At 43.2% G+C, this 19409-nt stretch overlaps 1 protein-coding gene across 2 annotated transcripts in view; it reads right to left on the bottom strand.

The window, feature by feature from the left end:
- Positions 1 to 12274: 12274 nt before the first annotated feature.
- Positions 12275 to 19409, bottom strand: part of TIMM17A (translocase of inner mitochondrial membrane 17A) — a 63590-nt gene continuing 56455 nt past the window's right edge. For both annotated transcript variants that reach the window (XM_069238952.1, XM_069238951.1), the window contains one exon: positions 12275 to 13716. In XM_069238952.1, coding sequence (XP_069095053.1) covers positions 13640 to 13716 — 77 coding nt within the window. In that variant the 3' untranslated portion in view covers positions 12275 to 13639. The remainder of the gene's footprint in view (positions 13717 to 19409) is intronic.

Below are 19409 nucleotides of genomic sequence, written 5' to 3' on the forward strand. Positions count from 1 at the left end.
GTTTTAGGGTCAGAATAGGGGAGGAGGATTCGGACCTTCAGAGTTCAATAATATTTACTACATTGTATAGAATAGCAAGCACACTCTACTAAGTAGATTCAAAAGACTATTAGAAGTTGCCCAAAGCACAGTTCAGAGTGCATTAGTAAAACACGTTTCTTAAGTAGGCCTAGCCAACTTGAGATAGCCAAACACCAATGTTTTGTGAAAGTTATGAACTGACCTCTAGGCAGCAGCTTTACAAATCTCTGTCATATCATGTCTCAACATAGCTGCCATTGCTACTTTACCTCTTGTTAAATGAGCTTTAGACCCACCTTGCACAGGTCCTTTTGCCTTTTGGTAGCATAATACATACAAGACACTATCCAACTGGAAATTTTCTACAGGTTTTCCAATATTAATGAATCCATAGTTAACATATTATTTGACGTTATGAGCTCTTTAGTTCTATGTGCATTGTATTTCAGTCCTTCTACCATCTAGAGTGTGTAACAATATTTCTGCTGGAGCAATTGGGTTGGGACAAAACAGATAGTGAAATGACTGGCTGATAAATGCAAAATCACTCTCTGCAAAAAGTAGAATGAGCTCTAAACACGAATTTACTATTGTGATAAATCATATAAAGATCACAGACACAGAGCACCTGAAATTATTTTATTCTACGACCTGGAGTAATAACTACCAAAAAAAGTTACTTTCCTTATTAGGTGTTGAGGGAAGCTTTGTACACTGGTTCAAACGGAGACCCCAGGAAAATCGGTAACAATATAAATAGACTCCTGTGGAGAAAATGGTCAGCTTATTGGACGTTTCTCAGACGTTCTAAGAAGTTTTTAATAACTAGCATCCTTAAGAAAGATTTGTGATGAAGGCCTTCAATTTGCGGCAATAACAGCCAAGTACACTATTAAGGAAGATAAATTAAGGCCTGATTTGCATAGGTATAATAGAAAAGACAATACCATATCTTTCTGACATGTTTATGGGTCATTCACCTTTGCGATACACCACAAGCATAATTTCTTCCAATTATAGGTGTAGAAAAATCTCAAAGAAGGACTCGTAGCTTCCGTTAGCAACCTCATTCAGAAGGCAGATTTAAATGTTCATGCTGGATGTAGTCTGGAGCAAAGTAGTCAAATTCAGAGGTATAATACTGTGATGAAGTATTTCGTCTTTCGCTCTGGTCAACAGACTGTCTGCACTGCACCTACATATGTGGTTTCTTGGACAAGATGGGTAGGACTGAGAACACTACCACTGCCTCGGCTCAAAGGGAGCTACCAGTACCATTCTGCACCATCCTATTTCACATTGGCCACGCTCATCATAGGATTTAAGAGTTTTGTAGGAAAGCATAGAGAAATGCTCTGGACAAACTTATCAAAAACGCATTCACCGGGGACCCTGGATATGAATTTTGAGAATTTTGTACCAATTGCAGTGGCAAACAGGTCTGTTCTCAGTCAGCCCAAATAGCTGAAAACAAGACTGACAACGCTGTGTTTACCAAACAACGCTTGGTCTTCTGACATGTATCTTTTTAAAGCATCTGCCCCCCTGGAAGGTGCATCACTGTGATGCTGAGATTCTTAATTATCCGAGCTCCATCATGTTTATGTGACAGGTTCTGTCTTGTTAAGACCACCTACCCTAAACTCACAAATTCATAACACAAGCATCCCATCCAAAGAGGGAGGTGTCTGGAACAACTTTAGAACAGGTTGTTGGGAAGGAATGCCCCTGATAAGATTGCTCTGGGTTGTCCACAACAGGATAGATTGCACTGCTTTTGCCAATAGCTTAAATGTATCTTGCCATTCTACCTATGCACTGGCTCCACAGGTCCTCTAGGCATTCCTGGAGGGGACACAACTAAATCTGCATGTAGCTCTCTTTGGATCCAAGAGGCCATTGTAGCAGGAATATTTTCCTTCCCGGTGGATTCTTTGCTGAGGACGGCATTCTGCATTTGATCTGAATAAATTATAACACTTGCTAAAGTTTGGTCTATTACTGCTCCCATATTCTGAAATGTTTTGCTTTGGAACAGCATGGATATTTTGAAGTTGACTTGAAAATCTAGCCTTGCCAAACATTCTTCTGTCATTCTGTTATCCTGAAATACTCGCAGTTGTGAATTGGCTTTCAAACATTAATTGTCTATACAAGGGTACATAGAGATATCTTTTGATCGGTGATGAGCCATGACCACCACTATGCATTTTGAAAACACTTTTGGGCTACAGTTCTGCTCGAACCTCAACACCTTTAATTGAATACGCTTGTTTTGAACTACAAATCTTAGACATGTTCTGTGAAGCACTCTGAGTGTCTTTGATTTATCAGTGGGAAGATCTGATGTACAACCAATATCCTGAATTTATTTTTCTTTATCTATTAGTATGTGATTATTAAATCCAGGATGACTCTAAATATCTGTTTCACACCTGATTTTGTTATCAAGAGATACCATGAATATTGCTTTGTTCTTTTGGAGAACTGGTGTCTCTCAACACCTCTTTTTGCTTCCAATGCTCTCACTTTAATTATGAGGCACTGCAGATGCTCATCGTTTTGGATCATCAGTAACTTTACCACGAAGAAATACTTGAGTCTCAAAGTGTAGCCATTCTTGACAAGAATGCAACCAGATGTATTTCTGTTGTTTTACCACTCTGCCTAGTGTTGATATATGCCCTCTCCCCCCGCCCCCACTCCACACTGGAGTTTGTAACAGTGAGGGCAGGGTAGAAAACTGATTTTTTTGTAATTCAACAAGGTTTTTCCCATTGCTGGTGGAAGTTGCTGATTTCTACCTCTCAACAGTCTTATTTGAATGTACAGGGAGTGCTGATGTAATCACCACCCTTGATTTTGGGTCTGAATGTCTGGTTGGTAAGCTGAGTTTTGAACTTGCTGATACGTCCTATCTGCATGCCAGCAATTAGAGCTGTACAAAACGTTCTTCTCTTTGCTCTACTGCTCTCAGGATATCTACTTAAGCTCTCATTTTGTGCATCTCATTATGTGTGTGTGTGTGGGATTTGACGACGGATGAGCCGCAGGATAGAATGCTAATGATTTCTTTTGTTTGCCATGGCCTTTGTGGAGGCTTGCCTCATAAACAGGACTTAGCAGTATCCATAACCTGCAAGATCCTCCACAACACAAATTACTTTATCGAGAAGTATTTCTCCCTTATTTACTACTTTAAGTAAGTGAAGTATACCTTCCACTGGAAATCTGGTCAACAAATTTGGATATTTTATCGAACAATGATCAGTCAAACCTCCCTAAGACCACTTAGAAAAATGCGGTGTTCAGAGTGGTGGCTCATATATTACATATATAGTACATATTTTCTTACCCACTGCATCCATGTGCCACCTTTCCTTATGAGGTGGATCTGAAGCCACCTGATGTTATGTTTGGGAATCTCTTTATTTGTGGCAACCATAACAGAGTCCAATTCTGGATCTGCTTTCAGGAAGACTTTGTCTTGATCACGACTTTTGTACTTCTTTAACCACCCACTCCAGGTGGCAGCACACACCACCAGACACAGGAATGTGTTCTATTTTCAAAAGGGATGGGGTTAGCCAATCCTGTCAAGTTACCGTACCACACCATCAAGCCTTAGTCTTTTAGCATCCTTGGGTGGGCTAATTGAAGGTTTACTGGTCTGGTGTATTCTCTGCCTTCCCTCCCAGGGTGACCAGAATTAACAACTTAATTTGCACATTCAATTGGGACAGAGCCCATTAGACTATCAGGGAAAAAAATATAAAAAGTGGGTGGGGAGCAGCCTGTCTTGGCCTTTGGTGCCACCCTACCCCCCCCAATCAATTTCTCGGTCCCAGTCTTTCTGTGCCTCACCCTCTTGGATGGCAGAAGGAGTGTTTACCAGCTCTCTGCCCACCCACGAGGCCAGGGAGCTCACTATACAACCAGTGAATACGTGAGAAAAGGAACACAATGGAGCGCCAGCTGGCCTAGGCACGTCAACCATCCTTGGGCACAAAACAATTGTTCCAACCCCTCTCGTTCCCAGGAAGGCGGGGGGTGGGGGGGGGGGATGGTTATTCCACATTTACTGGCTCATATGTAAACCTGAAGCCAAAGAACTATTATTTCCTCTCACCACCAAGAAGGTAAAGGTACACATCCAGGAGCAAATCAACACCATCAAACCAGGAAGGCTTACAGTCAAACTGGTTTCACACTTTAAGGATAAAAAACAAAATCCAACTGTTGTGCATGAACTTGCGGGCTTCCTAACTCTGGCCATTCCGGAATTGGGGGCACAATAAATATTGAAAATACTATCTTTTCAGTCTGTTATTTAACTGACACCAACAGTGCTCTACCTTATGCTCCTTTTGCTTCGTATGCAGTATGTGTTCACTTGGGAGCACTAGAATGGTACTCAGTTCCTCTTCATGGGCCCTATGGCCAGTAACTTTAAAGAGAACTGATATTTTAATACAGGTGGTTGGGAACATATAGTACTAGAACACTGGATACCTTGTCCCCTGTTAGAGCTCACCCTGGGGCCAGTCAGTAATGGACACATATATGCCGGCAAAGCCTCCATCAGGCATTGGCAAATTAGCGGCTATACTTATTCTTCTGACTTCACGTTTTCCCCCTTTCTTTTTAGGTTTGTGGTGCTCAATTGGTGATACCATGACCCTCTGGCCCTTATGAGTTAGCCACAAAGTTACACAGCTGGCCAGTCATACCTCACTGACTGTAACATGTATCTGTAAGTTTTAACAATGTTTCTAGGTACCACAGAAATAAAGTTTTGGTTGTCTTAAGACTGACAGAGACAAGTATCTCTCTGAACAGAGGACCAGACAAAACGCAACTACTAAGAACATAAGTAGGTACAAATTTGGGAATTCCTGAGCACAGTGGGCAGTTGTTGAATCCTTTGCACAGCCTCCCATCCCAGCATAGATAGGACATCGATAAGAAGCCTGTGCTGCTAGAATCAACATCTGGCAACTCAAACTGGTTGCATACGTGCAGTGTATCTTATTTGTGGCCAAGCTCTGTTGCAATCCACTTGGATGCAGCCAACCTCCCTGCAGACAGCCAACCCCATGCTGGACCCAGTCTTTTTGGTGTTTGCTGGCCACAGGGATTGGCCTTCCGCCAGACCCTGTGGCCAAACCACCAGCAAGCTACCAACTCCATGGCGCACGCAGCATAGTGTTGGCCTTTGGGCCCCAGAGACCCCATCCCCTGGGACCCAACTATATTAAGGGGGCGGGGCATGCAGCCTTTCTTCATCAAGCCCCCACGACCCGGGCCAGTCCCAATAAAAACAGGGGGAGGGCCATGTAGTCTCCCTCTACAAGACTTAAAAGACCCCACAGCCAAATAGAATTAGATAGGGGAGAGGATCATGCGGCCCCCATCCAGAGCTTTCCAGGTCCTGGGGCCCAGTGCACTTAAAAAAGCGAGAGCTTAACTTCAAGGTCCCTGTAACCTTTGTTTTTTTTCAGTAAATATCTATGGCAGTTATAGTTAGGGCCCAGTTTCTATAGATGCCTATATATTTTTTGGTGCTGGTTCATGAATCGTCACGAAATTTTCCCACAAAATTCACCAACTGCTGTCTGGAAAGCTTTGGGGTGATCAGTCAAACGGGTGCGGAGAAAAAGGGAGGTCCCAAAATGATTTTTCTCTATTCATTTTTCCATAGGGATTTTGAACAGCGATAGCGCCAAAACTAATGGACAGAATTACATCAAAATTGGCAGAAAGGTAGATCCTGGTCCAGAAAGGGACCTTTTTTCTGATCTGGTGTGAATCTGTTCAGTGGTTTTCTTGTAATTAACTGGAAAACAAATTTGTATGTATATAGGGACGCGGATTCGTCGTGAATCTACATGCAAGACATAACAGTGTGATTGGCTGGCCGCGGCTACCATTTTATCGACCAGCAAAGGTCTTGGGGGATTGATTTTAACTGAGAAATGAATAGAAAGGGTCAGGGTAGAGGTACCCTGACCCCATGGGGGTAATGAATGGGTTTGTGAGGGACCCATTGTGAGTTTAAAAAGGTTAAAACCACTTTTGTTTAACGTGGAGTCTCGACTCCGTCGCAGCTCTCAGCACGGCACCCAGTGTAACATCCCAACAGTGTCACAAATCCTGTCGATAAAGAAATACTCACTGTTACACACTCAGACACTCACTCACAGACCCACTGAAACCCTTGTGCACCCAGTCACAGACCTGCAAACAGCCACTCTAACCCCCAGATACACCCTCTCACACCTATCCTCACACCCAGAGAGACAGGCTGCGGCCAGCTCCAGCTGGACACGGCCAAAGAGCCATGCACAGTGTGGTATTGGGTGGTTAGGGGGATTGGCCCAAGGGTCTGGCTGCAGGCCAGGCCTTGCGGGCAGTCCCTGTTGCACAAGGGCAAAGACCCTGTACAGAGCAAGGATGGGTGCTTATAGGGGGTTGGCCTCAGGGCCTGGCCAAAGGTCAGGCCCTCAAACCAACCGCCGTCGCGCAGAGCCTTTGGCGGTGATTGGACTAAAGTACAGTAATAAAAATTACTATACATTAAAAAAAACATAGCAATTCACTGAAAAAAACAAAGATTATAGGGATGTTATCATTAGGAAACAGAATAAAAAGGTCACAGGAATGTTATAGTTAGGCTCACATTTACAAAACCATAGAAATTCAACTGTTATAGTTATCTCAAGTAACTATAACTTGTGCCCTGGTAACTATAACTCACACCCTTGCCATGCATTGTTAATTACCCCACAAATTATGACACCTTTGAGAAAATCATTGATAATAACAATGTAATATTTGCAGTAACATTTTTCACAAAAAAACTGTGCATGGTGAGGCCACGAGTTACAGATACCTTAGGGGGTGTGTTATAGTTAAGTGAAATAACTAACTATAACTGCTGAATTTTCTCGGTTTTGTGCGAGTAAATTCAGATTCTAACTATGACGTCCCTGTAACTTTGTTTTTTTCAGGGAATATATATATAAAACATTCATATGTACAAATGTAATAATATTTACATTGTCAAACATGCAGAGTGTTAATAATAATACATACATTTTAATATTTTTGTTATTCTTTTGTTTTGAATATCTACAAATATATCTAAATATATATATTGTTAAACCCTTACAGGTACCTTCCCTATAATCATATTTTCATGTTCAGACATATATGTATTATTAGAGTAAGGAGTACAAACCCATATACAAACACTCATACACCATGTTATTAATATACAATGGCATTTTTACATCTTTGATTATGTACATCTCCAAAGAGATATAAACCCATACTGATGTACACATACATATGAATACAGCAACATTATTTTATATATATATATATATATATATATATACACACACACTCCCTTAAATTTTTAGGTATTTTTTATTTTTATTAATTGAATGATGCATTTGTTTATTAATACATATTTGCTTATATGTATATAAAGACACGTATATGGATGTGTTCACATATGCATACAGAGAACAGTGTCTTTCCTATGTCATTCCTAAAAGAAAGTACAGAGCTAGGTTTCCGCACATATGTATATATCCATAATGACGTGGGCATGAATAGACTTGTGTGTGTATATATATATATATATATATATATGTATGTGTGTGTGTGTGTATAAAGATGTAAGGGTACTTCAATATAATATATAAGTATACAGTAGAAATTAAATTACACATATTTGGTGAAAAAACAAAGGTTAAAAGGTTAAAGTGAGAAAACAAAGGTTAAAGTGACATTGCAATTGGATGAAAATGTCAGTTAAAAAAAAACTGAAATTCATCAGTACTAGTTTAACTGGAGCAACTGTAATTTTTTTCAATGAATTTCTAAAGTTTTTAATAATGTAAAGTAAGATAGCCATAACTAACTATATTATAACTTTAACTTTTATTTATTTATTTATTTTTATGAAAAACAGACAAAACCTTTCTGACGTCTATGGACTCCCAAATACCTTCAACAAACATTTGCCCCCTTTATCATTCAACTAACAGGTGTGCATGTCCTCCTCCTCCTCAATAACACCTCACATTTTTGCAGTATAAATTCACTTCAATCAATGTATCCCTTTTTGAAGCTGAGATGGTTGTCAGTGGATCTTATGTTTGGAAGGAACATATTCAACAGTTGGGCTGCTTGGGCAAAAAAAAAATGCCCCTCCCATGGTTTATTTTCTTATATGCTGGGATTTTGAGGTGAGAGCTATTCTAGAGAGGGGGTCTCCTTGGTTTATCTATCTTGCAGTTTAATTCATGATGAAAAGTGGTCATTTGTCATGTATTGCAGCTTCAAGGGGAATCTTCTGGCAAATGGTAACTAATGTAGGACCCTAAAGACACGGGCGACATGAGCTTGTGACTTGAAATGTAGGAGTAGCCTGGCAGCAGAGTTGTGAATTTGCTTTAGTTTTTTTCATAGTTGATAAAGGTGAGCTGTGATGTAGCTCATTTGGGTAATTAGGTTTCAATAGAACAAGAGAGCTTTTTGCTTTGACTTTGTTGGGCAATCCAGGTGTGAGAAGATGTGTTGCGTCAGTTCATGGTAAGAAAGCTTGATTTAGCTACAACATCCACTTGGGGAATTCAATGACCGCTAGGAATCCATGGTAATTCCAAGGTTTCTTACCTTCTGGAATATTTCTGGTAGTGGCAATGGATCATCAGGCACAAAGAGGGTCATGAGCTTTGCAGTGCAGTCCCTACAAGTAGGAATTTCAGTTTTGGAAGCAATCAATTTCAGATGGTTCCATGTCATCCACTGGTGGCCAGCCCAAAGGCAACTGAAGATGTTGCAGCTTCCAATGTGAGAAGTATCTGAGTGTCATGAATATCAATGATCATTCCTGTTAATGATTTCATATAGATCAGTGGTTTCCAAACATTTTACTGCGCCCCTCCAACCCCCGCCAGTTGAAAAATAAAAATCATTTGGGGCCCTCATAATTTTTCACTAATATTTTATAAAGATGGCAATGTTTAAATATGTCTAGATGCTTCTTTTGCCAGAGCCTGGCGTTCCCCGTGGGATCACTTGAGGGCCCCCTACAGGGGCCCGCCCCCTAGTTTGAAGACCCCTGATGTAGATGATGAAAAGTATTGAGAAGATACAGTATTGAGGGACTCCTGCTTTTATGCTGGACGGTTTGGATGAAAAAGGAGTATGGATAATATTTGTTCTATTGTGGAGGTAGGATGTGATCCAAGTTAAAGGGATACCCTTTGTGCCAGCTTCCTCATATTTTTAAATCGGTGTGCCATGATTGACTGAATCGAAGGCAGCTAAAAGATCCAAGAGAAGTGCAGCAGCCACCCCCTTATGGTCTAATTATTTTTAAGGTTGTTCCAGATACTGATTAGGGTCGATTCAGTGCTTCTTCCAGAAAGGAATCCTATTTGGAAGTTGGAAAGTAGGGAGCTACCTTTGATGAATTCTAACATCTGGATGGAGGATACTCTTTACATAAGTTTGCCCAGGAATGGAGTGTTTGCTATCAGTCTGTAATTGATGGGGTCATGGTTTTTCTTTAATAACACACACGTATGCGTTTTTTAAGTCTTCAGGAAAAACTCCTGCAGTTAAGGAGTTGTCAATCAGTATTTTGACTTGGATGGCTGCTGAAGTTGTTAAAGGAATGTTTTTGAAGATTTGCTGGGGACAAGGTTCAGAGGAGCAACCAGCCTCCCTGCTCGACCATGACAAGATACAGAAACATAGGTGGTGACAATTCTTTGAAGGAGTGCTGAGGCTTTGTTAACCTACTCCTGGTTTGTTAAAAATAGGTTGGGGCTTTTGGTTTCCTTGAGGGTTAAATAAGAGTCTAACATGTCTGCTTTGGCTATGTAATGATTTGAAAGTTATTACAAAATCCTCGAGAAACTGAATGGGTTCCTTCTTAGCATTTTGGTTTACCAAATTGTTCAAGTATTTGATAAAATTCTTTACTGGCATATTTTGTATTGCGGAGTCTGCCTGAATAGTATTTCTTTTAATTGATGTGTCTAGTCAGTGAGGAATGTTCTGGGGCATGACATATTAGCTTGTCAAACCATATCTTCAAGTCACCTAGGAGGCACAGGTTTGAATATTGTGTAATGCTTGAAACTGTCTTGAAAGGTGTTTGGGAATGTTCCATTGCTAGGTGGTTGTCTGCAAAGGAGGTTACAGGAGAAGGTTGGGGTAGGGCTGAATATGACAAGGAGGGCCTCGCAACCTTGTAAGGAAGCATTGTCAGCCTTGGAGAGATTTGTCAATTCCTTAAATATTCCAGCTCAGCTCGCTCTTCTTTTGCCTATTGTGATTTTGTGTCAGAGTCTGATAGCCTGGTGGAACATCGCCATAGGATACTGGTGAAATGTTTTCCTCCCGCAATAATTCAGTTATGAAGAGTAATTCAGATTCTGTATCTGTCAATAGGTCAAAGATGTGATATTTGTTCTTGGAAATGGATGGATCATTTATTTGTAGGCAGTTTAAAGAATGTGCTCTGGAGTTGGTATTTTGTGCTTTGTCCTCTGAAGTTATAGGGGGGTGTCCTATTGGTGATGGCGTTTATGTATGGGGTCATAAAACGTGTCTTTTTTTAGTGTTATCCTCATCCACCATGCTTAGAGGACATTTTGTTGGGTCTGTGCGAGGAGAGGCTGGTTGGGATAGAGGTGATGGGCTGTGGAGATTTTTGTGAAAGGAAGCCTTGTGTGATAGTCAGGGGAATGAGTTTATGAAGAGTGGTGTGGAGTTGCCCTTCTTTGCATATGTTAAATGTGGAAGGTATAGGAGCTAGGGGTAGTGGTTGAGCATGAGGGTCAGGGTTTATTAATCTTAATTCTGCAATGGATGATTGCTGGTGAGTGTAGTGCATTCGTGGTGTGAGTAGTTGGTGTCTGTTGTTTGATAAGTGTGAGGTAGAGTAGGATTAAAATAGCCATTGTGTTGGCATGAAGTGCAGAGTGGATATAAACTATTTTGGGACAGATGAGAGTTTTTAATTGGGTGAGGATTTATTTTGAAGGAGATTTCATGGGTGCGGATATTAGTAAAATTACAAAGTGTAGGATTTGAATGTGAAGAACGGAGGAGGTGTGGATGCTGAACGAGAGAAAGTATGGGAATGGGTATTCAAGGAGACTCTCTGTAGAGTATGAGAGGATAAATAGGGGTTAGCTGCGCTGTTTTGTTTGTAGGCTGAGTAGGGGGAAGCAGCAGCCTTTTTGTTGAGGGAGAATGTAGAAAGAGCGTTGTCATAGGCTTTAGTTGAAGAGAAGAAAATGGTTGTGTAGAGAGATGGTATGATAGTTATTACAGATGCTTCAAGTGTAGTTGCACCAGGCCCATGACTGTGAGGGACAACTAAACCCCAGTTAGTGCCGTTTTACCATCATTTTCTTGTTGCATTAGTGCCTAGTGCAACTTTGTTGTGCTAGTGTAGCTTTGGGCTGAGGAGCAAGGGCCCCCAGCCTAAGGAGGCTCCGTAGTTTAGGCCTCAGAAAGATAGCAGGGAGAGGAGATGGTAGGGAAAGATGAGGACATTATTTTTATTTAAGGGCAGAGGAGCCATTCCTTTTCTCAAGGAGAAGCTAATATTAATAAAGCTGGCGCATTGGCACTGGGGCCCAGGAGAGGCCCACTGCTTCACAATTGTAGCTGCCCTACTTCGCAAAATGTGCAAGAGGCTCACGTACCTTGCTAGCTTTTGGGCGGAGCGCTCCCCTTCTGCAAAGCGGAAGCAACATACTGGAGCTCCTTTTTTCCTAGAAAGGGACAGGGAACCTGTTTCAAGATTGGAGTGAGGGACAGGCATAGAGGACAAGGGATGAAACAGGCAGAGGAGACCGTCTAATACTTATGGACGCAGCAATCATAAATGCAGAAGATGCAGTTGTATTGTGGCCTAGAAGTGGCAGGGGCTCACAAACTCGGTTATGGGGAGAAGCGATTTTGGTCAATTTATGTTTTAAAGTCTCATATTTGGTGTGGGTTATAACCTACATGAGACGTACCCCTGGAATTATCTAAAAATACCCACCCCTACCCCTTCCACTTCCTCAATCCTTGCCCTAAAGGTGTGAATGAGGGGCCAACTTCAAAATAGGGGTCTCAGAACAGAGCAAAAACGTTGAAGACCTCAGGCAGACTTAATCCTTTGTGAACTCAACCCTAGCTATGATATGGAGGAAATAAAAAAAATCACAAATGTTTTTTCATAAATTACTTTATGTTTAGTTTCCATTGTAAAGACATTTATAAAGGCACCATCTGCCTAAGTATATATTGGTGCAGCTCATTTCAAACTTCCGTGTAGTACATAAAAATAAAAAGCATGTTTCTCAATTGACAGTTCAGTCAATAAATATAGCAGCAGCAAATCCACTGTCCTCTTGTGGCTGTTTGAGAGCAATAAGGGTTTATTGGAAATCGCAAAATTTTACATCTAAACTTGAAGAAACTTCACATATCAACACATCCAGACACAAGCAATGGGACAAAATATTCCTTTATGCGAATGTCGTAGTTTTAAGTGAGATGTAGGTAGCAGATTCCTGCTAGATAAATGGGCATGCAAACGCAACAGTGAAACTTCCCTGAACAAAATTATTTCTCTCTTACACAAAATCATAGATGAATTTCTTAGAACTGGCTTCAAGACGAGAATCCTTGAAGTGGAAACTAAGAGATGAAATCCTGCTGGAAGCCAAGGTAGATAGAGCAGAAACATAAAATAAGAGGTGAACGATTGCTGGAGGACATAATATTATGGCTGATCTTTGAACTTTGAGAACTGCTAGGGATGCTTGTGTAAACCAGTGAAGGCACGTGAGTAATGCAGCTAAATAGGAGTTTGCTTACTGGGAGAGGGTTTTACAGTAATGGCATGGTAATGACCTAAATATAATGCACGGCTCTTTCACTTCCTTCAATCATGACTAAAACCAGTACTACTCCATTAATCAGAAACACTAATAACGTATTTTTCAACTGTGGACATTCATTCTACAAGTTATCAAAAACCAGTTCACTGAAGGCCTTACTCTTTTGGTCCCATCTTCAGAATAACGGACCACAAACAGTACCAAAGAAAGCTTCAGTCAATCAGTTTCCCTCACGTTTTTCCAAGCAAACCACATACCTTTGGCTTTGCAGTAAAAAGCACAAGCATTGGTAATCTGTTCCACACTTCAGGTGAGACATAACTACTGGGCATAGGAGAGACCGCTTGTCATAAATTATTTATAATTTGGTCATGGACAGGACAAAAACGACATGATTTGTGGTTCTCATGAACCCTGACAGGAAAACGCATCTATACATCTTTAACAGTCGACTTCAGCATATCTAACAAATAGCAAAGAAACACGATAACTTTCCCACCATTTCAGGAATAAATAATTCATAAGATTGTTTTGTCTCATGTGGTGCCTGGAGCTAAAAGTGCTTCTAGAATAAAAATTCCTCCTTGAGTTCCTAGGTAATTAACTTCGTTCCTTCCATCAAGAGACTTTTAGGGGCAGGCGATCCGCCTGTCATCATTTTTTTCTAGAGGAGTACAGTCCGGCATTCTTTACTGGTACTGCGGCCTGTAATCTCCAAATGCCGTGGGAGGCTGCAGCTGGGATGGATCTTCTGCTAACTGTGGACCTATATTTATTGACAGAAGGGAAAGAAACAAAGGTTACAATATGGGCAACAACAGATGGTCACAACCTACATTGATGAGGACCACATAGCTGCTGTGGTTTCCACAGAACACAGAGTTTGCAGCATAGTAGTTTTACATGTAGACTGGGCTGTAGAAACGTTTCCACTAACTGAAAAATGTTTAAGTGCCATAGAGGAACATCCATAAAATACAGGTATCACTTGCATCAAATTTTGTAGGTACATTCAAATAGTAACTCGTGCTGATTATCAATATGACTGTATTTTATTTTTAATGGAGACTCGTGTTATCTCCCTGTGATTGTTTCTTTTACATGACTTAAAGAGCCTTTCCAAAATACCGACTCCCCTTAACAGTTACTTACGTTCGGTAACGCTTTTTCTGGTGGATACAGTAGCTACCTGTGGATTCCTCACCTTATGAATTCTCCCAATGCGCCAGCATTCAAAGGAAATTTCCTTCCTTGCTCTTCAAATCGACAAGGACGTCACAATTGCACGGCTCCGCACGCGAATCCGTCTGACATCATCGTGGCAATAAGAAGTCCTTGCCGGCGTGCTGACGTCAGTTTCACCATTTTTTAATGTGCCTTCGAGGCAAACAGGTGAATACAGAGTTCAAAAGAACAACATATATATAACAATACAAATATAAACCACAATATTTGTTTTTATATCAAAAACACAAAAAAAATATACATTTATAGCAGAAGAAGTCTTCGTATGACCAGACAGGCAATGGGGAAGCGAGTGGGACTGTGAGGAATCCACAGGTAGCTACTGTATCCACCAGAGAAAGCATTACCAAAGGTAATTAACTTGTTCTTCTGATGGTACAACTACCTGTGGATTCCTCACCTTATGAATAGAATCCCAAAGCAATCCCGCCCTCGGAGGTGGGTGCCTGACCGGTCACATCAAGAAATCCTACAAAACAGAACACGCAAAATGGCCGTGCCTTCTAACTTCCAAGTCTAAGCAATAATGTTTTGCGAAAGTTTGGATGGAAGCTCAAGTTGCGGCCTTACAAATTTCAGCAACTGGGACACCTCTAGCCAAGGCAGAAGTAGCAGACTTAGCCTTGGTGGAATGTGCCCCAATACCTTCAGGAGGAACCTTCTTTGCCAGTGAATAACAAATCTTTATGCAAAGAATGACCCACCTGGAAAGGGTTCTCTTGTGGACGTCTTTGCCCTTCATCTTTCCCACATATCCAACCAAGAGTTGATCATCAATATGAAAGTCTCTTGTCCTTTCAATGTAAAAACTCAGAGCCATTCTTGGATCAAGGCGATGAAGTGTTATAGATTGCCTCATATGAAAGGGAGGGGCAACTTTTAGTAAGGAACGGCGCCCAGGCTATCAGCACCACCTTGTCAGCATGAATGGATCTAAAAGGAGGTTTCACACTAAGAGCCTGTAGCTCACTCACACACCTAGCAGACGTGATAGCTGTGAGGAAAACTGTTTTCAAAACTAAAAACCTCAACGAGCAAGAATGCATAGGCTCAAACAGTGAACCCATTAGAAAAGTAAACCAAATTCAAATCCCACTGAGGCATGAGAAACGGAGTGGGCGGAAACTTGTTAGTCAGGCCTTTAAGAACCTAATAACTATAGGGGACTTTAAGACGGAACGCTGATCAGAAGGCACAGAAAGGCCGATAAATAATCCTTCACAGTCCCCTTCTGTGTCAAGAAAAGGGCAAAAAGCAAAACATCAGACAAATGGGCCTTTAAGGGATCAATTTGCTTCTCTCCACATCAAGCAATACATTTTGCCCATCTGTTATCATAGACCGTCTTGGTGGTGTGTCGCCTGGCCGATAAGATAACCTCCACCACTTCTGGAGGGAGAGGAAAGGAACTTAGATTGCCCTGTTCAATCTCCAGGCATGTAGGTGCAGGCTCTGATGGTGGGGGTGTAGAAACTGCCCCTGCGACTGCGAGAGGAGATCTGCCCGGAGAGGGAGACAGATCGGAGGGCATAGTGAGAGTTGGAGAAGGTCTGTGTACCACACCCTTCTTGGCCAAACCGGGGTTATTAAAATGACTTGAGCCCGATATTGGCAAATCTTCCACAGAACCAGAGGAATCAAGGGTATGGGGGAGGGGGAAACGCGTAAAGCAACTGGTCGGTCCAAGACATCTGTAGCACGTCCCCCAACGTTCCCTGCACCGGATACTTGAGGCTGCAGAATGACGGGAAGTGTGCATTCTCCCGAGTGGCAAACAGGTCTATCTGTGGAAATTACGACATCCGAAAGATGTGAAGAACCAGGTCTGGATGGAGACGCCACTCGTGATCAGCCGAGAAATGCCGACTGAGACTATCCGCATATACGTTGAGAACTCTGGCCAGATGGTTTGATACTATGCAAATCCGATGGTCCTGTGCCCAGGACAAGAGCCGCAGAGCCTCTTTACAGAGAAGATACAACCCTACTCCTTCCTGATTGTTGATGTACCACATTGCAGTAGTGTTGACCATCCACGAAGGGACGGGAGGAAGGCCTTGAGAGCCAGACGTATTGCCCATAATTCCAACAGATTGATGTTAAACATCTGTTCTACTGGAACCCAACGACCTTTGATCTCCAGGTCCCCAAGATGAGCTCCCCACTCTAGAGTGGAAGCATCCGTTATGACCGTGGCTACCGGAGAAGGTAGACAAAACGGCCTTCCTTGGGAAAGGTTGCCGTCCACAGCCCACCATCGTAGATCTGCTGCAGCGTCTCTAGAGATCGTGATCAACTCCTCGAGATCCCCTTTGTTTTGAAACCACTGCTTGCGAAGGCACCACTGGAGAGCCCTCATGTGCCAACGTGCAGGAGTGACCAAAAGAATGCAATAAGCGAACAGACCGAGTAGACGTAGGACCTTGAGGACTGGAACAGCCGCTCCCTTTTTAAACATTGAAATCAGTGCCTGAATGTCCTGAATCCACTGAGGCGGAGTATAGGCCCGATTCTATGTTGTATCCAGTACTGCTCCTATGAACAGGGGACGCTGAGAGGGCTCCAGGTGAAACTTGGGCACGATTACCGTAAAGCCCAGGTTGAACAACAATTGTGTTGTCCTTTGTAAGTGATGCAGCACAAGCTCTGGGGATTTGGCTTTTATCAGACAATCATCCAGGCAAGAAAATAAAGGTACTCCCTTCCTTCTGAGGTCCGCTGCAACCACCGCCACCACCTTCGTGAAGACTCAAGGTGCGGAAGTAAGACCAAAAGGAAGGACCGCAAACTGGTAGAGTTGCGACCCTACCACAAACCGGAGATACTTCCTGTGCGACTTCAGAATGGGGATATGAAAATAAGCATCCTGCTAGTCGTCAGACACCATCCAGTCCTTATTCAACGCCAGAAGCACCCGTGCTTGAGTCAGCATTTTGAATTTCTCCTGTTTGAGGAACCAATTCAAAATCCTCAGGCCCAGGATAGGCCTCAATCGACCATCCATCTTGGGAATCAGGAAATATCTCGAATAGCATCCCTGACCTCTTTCCTACTCTGGAACCAAATCCACTGCACCCTTTAACAAAAGGACTCGCACCGCCTGCTAAAGCAACAGGAGATGATCTTCCATACTAAACGAATTTCAGGGAGGAATGGTAGGAGGAAACTCCAGAAAAGGAAGGGCATAACCTTTCCCCACAATATTCAGCACCCAAGAGTCCAATGTCACTAACTCCCACTCGTGGAGAAAATTAAATAGCCTTCCCCCTACGGGAGAAGTATGATTCGAGATGGAGAGAAAACTAGGGCTGCTTTCCTTATCGGGTTCCCTCAGAGGAAGAAGATGAGGCGGGAGGCTGCTTAGTGGCACCTCATGTTCTAACCCTCCCCAGCCCTCTACAATACCTATAAAGAGGGTTGGCAGGTGCTGCATGCTGGACTGTGGCCTTCCACGAAAAGAGGACCCACGGCCAAACCCCCTGAACCTCCGAAAAGATCTAAAGGGTGTGGACGCCGAAGCCTGGAGTCCCAAGGACCTTGCAGTAGCCCTACTGTCTTTAAAACGTTCCGAGGCAGAGTCGGCTTCGGATCAAAAAACTTCTCGCCATCAAACAGAAGGTCCAACAAAGTTGTCTGAACGTCCGTGGAAAAGCCAGAAGACCTAAGCCACGCATGCCTCTTGATCGCCAAAGTGCCCATTGCCCTGGCAACTGAATCAGCGGTATCCAAACCCAACTGGATAACCTGCTTGGCCGCCGTTTGAGTGTCCAACAGGAGCTCATCAAACTGCCCCGCACATCCAGAGGCAAGCTCGGAACTACAGCTCTTGTCGTGTCCTTCAGTGCATGAATATACCTCCCCAGCACACAGGTAGCATTGACCGACTTCAAGGCCATACTGCATGAGGAGAAACGTTTCTTAGGAGCCTGCTCCAGCCTCTTAGACTCTCTATCCAATGGAGTAGCAGGGAACGAACCAGGTGCAGATCGGGCAGAACAAGATGCTTGCACCACCAAGTTCTCAGGATTTGGTTGCTGAGACAAAAAATGTGGATCCCCAGGACAACTCTGTACCTCCTAGCCACAGTCCTGGAAACCGCTGGAGTCAGACAGGCTTCCTCCAAATGTCTAAAATGGTCTCAGTAACGGCATCATTAAAAGGGAGTAGGGGCTCCGCAAACAGAGAAAGGATGCAACACCTCAGTCAAAATGTTAGTCTTCACCTCCGATGCTAGTAAAGGAAGTGCCAAGAATTTAGCAGCCTTCCTCATAACACTGTGATAAGATGCTGCCTCCTCTGTGAATTCGCCGGGGATGAAAGATCCCACTCAAGGAATGTATCTAGGCCACTTGCAGAGTCCAGACCCTGAAATTCCCCCATAGGCTCAGGAACCTCCCATTTATCCAACAGCTGTTGCCGATACTCCTGCTCCTCCAAGAGCCTCAAGGCCCTCCTCCTTGACCTCAGTCTGGTCTCCAACTGCAGCGTCAGAGAATTAGCAGACATCGACGACAGCGGTTTCAAAGCAGATGGACGCTCTGGTGGAGGAGGTGGCGGAGACATACTGCGTCCCGATCAGGATCCATCTGGCGTCGGCATCGACTCCATCGGCAACATCATCTGGGGCGATGACGTCATCAGCACCTTCAGCTGGATAGAAGAGTACAAACGGGGCCTGTCTATAGAGGACAGGCAAACCCAGAAAGAAAGCTAATGGACCCGTGGGACCAGCCGGTGCACCACCAGAGGCCATAGTCCTGTTAAAAATGCTAAACACAGCATTAAGGAAGGCCGCTAGATCCTCTCCTGGAGTCTGGAAGGCAGGAAACCTCTGCTCATCTTGAGGCGCTTGGGCCAAATCCGAAGCTTGTGCCACCGGCTCCTGAGTCAACACAGGTGAAAAGTGAACTGGAGGGCTCGCCGGGAACTCGAAGACCTCAATCAATGACGACGCCGCAGAAGCCTGTGAACTCTGAAGCTGAGGAGTGATCGTGGGGCCCATAGACAGAGAATGATCTCTGGAAGAACGGCATCGAGAATCTTGCCGGCGCCGCTTCTTCTCGAGGACTTATGTGAGGAAGAGTCCCTCGCCTTAGATCTTGGATGACCCTTATGCCCCTTCTTAGCTTTTGCCAAGAAGATCTGAGCCTCTCTCTCTTTTTCAAGGCCATCGGGTTCATTCGCTGGCAGGACATGCACCCCTCCACGTCGTGG

Source organism: Pleurodeles waltl, chromosome 6, assembly GCF_031143425.1.
Source record: "Pleurodeles waltl isolate 20211129_DDA chromosome 6, aPleWal1.hap1.20221129, whole genome shotgun sequence".
Taxonomy (NCBI): Eukaryota; Metazoa; Chordata; class Amphibia; order Caudata; family Salamandridae; genus Pleurodeles; species Pleurodeles waltl.